At 42.0% G+C, this 6,478-nt stretch overlaps 1 protein-coding gene across 1 annotated transcript in view; it reads left to right on the top strand.

Moving 5' to 3' along the window:
• Positions 1 to 6,185, top strand: part of hs6st3b (heparan sulfate 6-O-sulfotransferase 3b) — a 94,931-nt gene extending 88,746 nt beyond the window's left edge. Inside the window, exon 2 of the mRNA XM_085374528.1 lies at positions 5,417 to 6,185. Within this exon, the coding sequence (XP_085230654.1) occupies positions 5,417 to 6,185 (769 nt within the window). The remainder of the gene's footprint in view (positions 1 to 5,416) is intronic.
• The last annotated feature ends 293 nt before the right edge of the window (positions 6,186 to 6,478 follow it).

Genomic DNA, 6,478 nt, shown 5'->3' on the forward strand with positions numbered 1-6,478 from the left:
CTGAGATATTTTGAACAGACTCATAAGGAAGATGCTGCCAAATAGGAGAATGACATTTTGATTCTGCTGTTTTCATCCTCACTCTGTGACTGTAACAATCAGAGATTGATGTTACATGTCCTCCATAATCCGACTGACTCTCTTGACTGTGGCGGCTTCATGATGGGAAATATGTTCATATATTAGCAGTAAAAAGATGTAAAACAATGTTATTCTTGATGCTCCTGAACCACAGAGGAATAATGGAGAGAAATCAAGGCTGTTACTTTGTGAGAATAAATCAGAGAAGTCAAGAGACAGTAAGAGCCTTCACCCAATACAAAAGCACCGCTTCACCACCACCACCACCCCCTGTCACACAAGCACGGCGTCTACATCCCAACAGCATTAGTCAGTCCCATTGTTGTACTGGGACCTGGTCCGTCTTTACTTATTTACTGCTCAGTGCGTTAGCCTTTGCTCTGAACCACTTTTTGCCCGGCTCACAGCAATATATTGTTTTGCTTTTCCCTATTGTCTAGCCCACCCTCAAGCACCTACAACAATATCCAACTCCCACACACGAATGTCTTGATAAGTGAATTCAGTTTGTCCACTTTCAAACAAGATGAGCTCAGTCTGAAAGTGAAATGTCCTTTTCAGCAGCCTGCAATCAGGGAGAAGCAGTGGGCTGGAATTGTGTCACTGAGGCTAATTACAGGCAATTAAAAGCCAGTTGTCTGTTCACTGTCAACGGCTGAGGCTGGAACTACCCGTTTCTTTATGTAGTATGGGTTTAGGAGGTTACATTTCTTTGACAATATTCATTGAACAGCACTTCAGGGGTCGGCAGCTTCAGTTGGTTGGTGGATCTGATGGTCACTGAACAACTGGATTGATTGCTATGAAATTCTCATACAAGTATTCAGGGTTCGTACAGCATGAAATCAGTCCCCTGATTTTTCTTGTACACTCTAAGAGGCTGTTTTTGTTTTTAGGAACATATCTCATGTCAGTTTTGGATGGATAGCCGCATAATCCAAACTAATTTCAACAATAATTTACCCGTCGCCATGCATTTTTAATAACCCGACTCTCTGACATATCCTGGAGTGCCATCTGATTCTGATCTATCTATAAAATGATGTTACCATGAGTGCTTGGTTTATTGTTTTTGTCTGTGAACTATTAAATTTGCTAAAATGAGTGTGGTCAAAACGGAGCGTTAAAATGTTAGAGTTGTGATTGTATTAAACATGCTCTCACTCTCTCTCCGAGTGTGCAGCATGAGTATACTGATATTTACTACGTATAAGCTGTTTCAAGCTTACAGAAAATTATTAGATTTTTGTGCACAGAGGAAATGTTTTCCAAAAGAATAAAAAATAAAATATATCGTTTATACTCCCGTGGAACTGTTATGTCACATTCCATAACAGTTTTTTGTAGCTTTCGAGCTCTTTGTTAGCACTTTCTTGACCTACCGTGAATGTCTTTAAACCGAACAAGGCTACATCTGCGTCTGTTACTTTGCTACAAGTTTTTTCTGGTTTATTTTCACATCCAAAAAAGGAACGATGCAACAAAAATGTCTTTATCTCTTTGTGGTGTAGCATGAATTTGTGGTTTAACCTCTTGAGACCCCGTGTCCTCTTATGGGAACATTCCATTTAGGTTTTTCTGTACTTTCTGCTTCATTCTGCTTAATAAAGCGTTTCATCGTAAGTTGTGTCCCAAATTCAACAAGTGGCACAAAAACAAACCAATGGAGGCCCAGTAGAGTGCAATCAGATAAAGAGTTTATTAAGAACACACGTGCGGGAAGAAGTACACAGCATCACATCTGCGGACTTCTGCCAAAAATACACAGAGAATGGTTTATATATCATCAGGGTTAAACGCCCCTTCTGGCGTTCTATAACATATTTTTGTATTTCTAAGAACATCATTTGCATCTTGTACAGACAATGAGACAATTTTGAGAACTAAGGTCAGACACAGAAGTTCCTCTTTCTAACATCTTTTCCCAAATATGGCGATGATTTCAGGCCCTGGAGATACCCGTGGACATTTCTTCTTTTTGACCCATCTTCTGTCTTCTGTTGCTAAGCAAACTCAAGTGCCACAGGTTACAACAAGAAGCTGAATACATTCAGGCCTTCACTCAAGCCTGTTTCTAGATTATATGCACTATATGTGTTTTGTAAGCGTGTATATGCACTTTTAACCTTCTATAGATCCAAGTCACCTACACAATAGATTGTGAAGACATCGCGCTTCACAAAGCTTAAAACCTTCTTTAATAGACTGAGCATCAACACTGAATGAGCACAAACATGCAATGTGTATAAAATGGTCTTAGCTGTACCTGTAATAAAAGGTTAATGTAAAGTCAGCAGGTTTTAATAAACATCTTAATGCAGTATCAATACTATAGATTATATTATTAATGATGCAGAATATATCGTAGCCATAAAATAATTTCTTTAATTCCACAGTTGCAATGGTGACAAAAAAAAAAGCACAAAAACTTGCTGTCAACCTAAGAAGTGATGCCTTTTTAAAATTACTTTCGGTTCAGAGATGATCTTTCATTTTTATAATAATCAGGTCTAGCTAATCCCAGATAGCTTGGAGAAATTAAAAATGCATCCCAAACAAGATCTCAGGAGGTTGCGATTCTTCCTCTAAAACTAAAGGCCTTTTTTATGATTTTTAAAATGCAGAATGTTTTCTGTTATCGTTTCCTGTATTTACTAATACAGTACTATCACATCACCATGACATTGCCTTTGATGGGGCCTGTTTGTCTTTTTGTCCGTGTGTACTAAACAGCAGACTCCATAGCTCTATCGTGCTAAGTCTAAAACTCTGCACTGAACCTTTCTGCTTCTTTTTTGTATTTTTTTGTATTTTTTTGTGTTTTTTTCCTGGCTTTGTTGTGCACAGGAAGAACATTGCATTATATTTTGATGTGTCCCTATAACACCACCACTGAAGTACATCAGCACACTACTCTAAGCACCACAATTTTTTTAGTATTCTTTCTGAGTTCTTCGAATATATTTTTTTTATTTGTTATTTGATTCACTTTGAATGCCCAAGAACCTGCTTAGAATAAATATGTATGGATTACAGATAGAGAGTGTGTGTTGTTCTCTCAAAAAATGCTCAAAATAGCTCTTTAATCAATTATTGAGAACATGAAGCTTATGATTAAAAAAAAACTTTAAATGAATAACAAATACCTTTTTATAGCCATTGAATCAAATTACTGCAAGACATTTTTTCTGTTGTATCTGTCAGATATAGTTTCATTCACGTGCTATCAAGCTTCTTCCATGTCCATTATATACGTCTGTATAAATTACGCTGGACTTTAATATTCCTGTCAGCACCTGCGTCTTACTCAGTTCCACTCCCTACTTTAGTTTCCATTTTTATCCATACTTTTAAATTCCTCTTTCATCTCTGTTTAATGGCCCCAGTTTAATTTGTGCTCCACTGAAGTCATGCTGCTGCTGCTGCTGCTGCTGCTGCTGCTGCTGCTCCTTTAGAGATGAGCATTCTGGGGCAGAATGAGCCGCAATATGCCTCCTATCCATTATTGATCCATGATTAACTAGAGTTCAGCGGGGTTCGGGATTTCAGCACGCTAAAATAGGCTGGGAAATCTTGGCAAGTGGATGCCAAGATTTGGCGCCACTTTGCCATACAAGACAAGCTGCACTTTTCCTACAACAGCCTTACAGTGTGTTTTTTTTTCTGGTTTTTGTGAGAAGTAACTGTGAGGGTGGTACTGGTGTTACCACAGGTCAGAAGTAAAAGAATCCTGTCAGCGTACCCCCCCCTCCCCCCTCGACAGCCATCTGTATCACTCAGGGAAAGCCTCCTCGAGACAGCTCTGCACACCCACTGATCCTGATGTATTTTGACATTGATGGTGCACACAACTGACCTTTGGGCTGTCAAGTGCACTCAAACAACACTTGCTGCATGTGTTTATGTCCCTAGTCTAATGAGGATGTATCTGCAGCCAGCCTACTCCAGGAGCAAGTGCCAGTATGCAGCTGCTGCTACCGGGGATGTAATGACAGCTTCTTGCCTGACTCATACTGGGTAACATTTCAGGAGTGGTGTTCCTTTGGCACTGTTAAGATGAATCTTCATCGCATAAACTCACTTGCATGTTCTTCATTTTGAATTTATGCCATTCTTACATGTGATCAACTTCATATTCTCTCTGTCTTAAAATGTTTTTAATTAAAATGGAATTAATAAAATGTTAATATGGGGGTGAAATGCCAGCTGCATGCTTGGAAGTGCCTCCGGTTTACCAAAAATTAAAGTATACCAAGTGTATTGTGTGCAGATAGTACTTCACAACCCCTTATTCTTTTCCCGTACTCAATCCTACCAGACGAATAAGCAAAGAGAACTCTTTGTGTAACTTTTTTTCCCCACTCGTGGGTAAGACTGTGCAGATATTTGCTCTTCTGAAAGCACTGAGGCAGCATTGAGAGCTGCTTTGGTCTCAGAGTGAAATCTCAGAAGTCGCACGCCACTTTACCTGCCCGGAGTGCTCTCAGGGGGGCGGCAGCGTCATTAAATATGCATGAATCTCACGGGAAATCATCTTAGGAAAGCTTTACCTAGCCAACACCTGTCTGATCTTTGTTTTTCATCTGAATGGGCTTTGACGCAGCTCCAGTACAGCATTTGCTTGTAGAGGTCAGACTGGTACGAAGGGCAGTCGTAGCATGAGTTGAGTAGGTTGTCACTGTGAAGCGAAAACGAAAATCTTCTACTTCTATATAATTTGTGCGCTCGCCCTGTGACAGCTGGGATAGGTCGCTGCTTTTTATGTTATTAGTATAGAGACTGACATTTTCACTGGCATTTTCACTTGGGTTGTGTGTGGGGGTGTTTACCATTTGTTCATCAGCAAAAAAAAAGAAAAAAGAAAATCAGATGTGTTCTCTTCTATAAGCCCTGCTGTTGATAACAACAGGATACTCATTTAAATGTGCTACAGATTTCAAACGCGACAGCTGAAACCTCATTATTTTTGCAAAAATGACATGTTTAGGATTTAGCTGGGTCAGTTTTACCCACTTTCTCCATGACTATGGGTTACTCTGTGTCTTGAATCCCAATTATTCTCTGTGTTGGCAGGTGGAAGAAATCTGTGGAATGGAAACAGCCCTATTTCAGTTTTGTAAATTCATTGCTCCGGTGCAAGGGTTCAATTTTCAAGGGCAATATATAGAAACCAACTGTAACAACCTCATTAGTGAGAGTTTCAGTTTTCCAATTAGCATTCAACCTTGAAGTTTTATGCTCAGACAAAAGTCACCATCTGTCAGCACAATGCAGGGCGACCCTCTGTGATAGTGATGCGCTCACAGCTCTCTAACTGTGTTTGTTTTGGCTGCAGGAACTTCTACTACATCACCATGCTGCGCGACCCAGTCTCCCGCTACCTGAGCGAGTGGAAACATGTCCAGAGAGGAGCCACATGGAAGACCGCCCTCCATATGTGTGATGGACGTTCACCCACCCAGGACGAGCTGCCCACCTGCTACAGTGGGGATGACTGGTCCGGCGTCACCCTGACAGAGTTCATGAACTGCCCGTCGAACTTGGCGAACAACCGTCAGGTCCGCATGCTGGCTGACCTGAGCCTGGTGGGCTGCTACAACCTGTCCTCCATGAACGAAAGCCAGCGCAACCACATCCTTTTAAGCAGCGCCATGAGCAACTTGAAGAACATGGCTTTCTACGGCCTGACCGAGTTTCAGCGTAAGACCCAGTACCTGTTTGAGCGGACGTTCAGCCTGCGCTTCATCTCTGCCTTCACGCAGATTAACAGCACGCGAGCTGCCAACGTGGACCTGAGCGAGACTGTGCGCAAACGCATCGAGGACCTCAACTACTTGGACATGCAGCTGTACGAATATGCAAAGGACCTGTTCCTCCAGCGTTTCCAGTTCACCCGCCAGAGGGAGCACCAGGAAGTGCGCTTGAAGAGGCGCGAGGAGAAGCGCTGGCTGCGGGAGCAGAGAGACCAGGTCAGGCCTTGGCCGCCCAAACACAGAGGCGGTGGCAACAGAGGCGGGAGAGTGGGAGGAGGTTTTGAGAAGGAAACTGAGAGTGACTTCCCAGCCACCACCGAGGACTACACGAGCCAAGTAGCCCGCTGGTGAGGCGCTGGTCCAATAAAGAGAGAGGAGCAAGAGAGAGCGGTGGATGGAGATTCGCAGTGGACTAGTTAAAAGAAACGTTGGACTCTCTCTTGTGCATCTTATGTCTCTCTTTGTGTCTCACCATTAACCTGTCTGCTGAATCTATCTGTTTTGTCAGCTTCAGTGTGATCCGAGTGCTCCGCTATTTCTTTAAGAAAACTGCCAAGTTTGAGCCTTGCAGCAGCTCTGTCTTGGAGTACCTTTGGTGTCTTAATCTTTAAATGCTGTTTATTTTTGTCAATTAATTATCGCCC

The sequence above is a fragment of the Diplotaxodon limnothrissa genome, linkage group LG16 (assembly GCF_057381915.1).
Source record: "Diplotaxodon limnothrissa isolate DT_005_m linkage group LG16, D_limnothrissa_male_GT1.1, whole genome shotgun sequence".
In the NCBI taxonomy this organism is placed as follows: Eukaryota; Metazoa; Chordata; class Actinopteri; order Cichliformes; family Cichlidae; genus Diplotaxodon; species Diplotaxodon limnothrissa.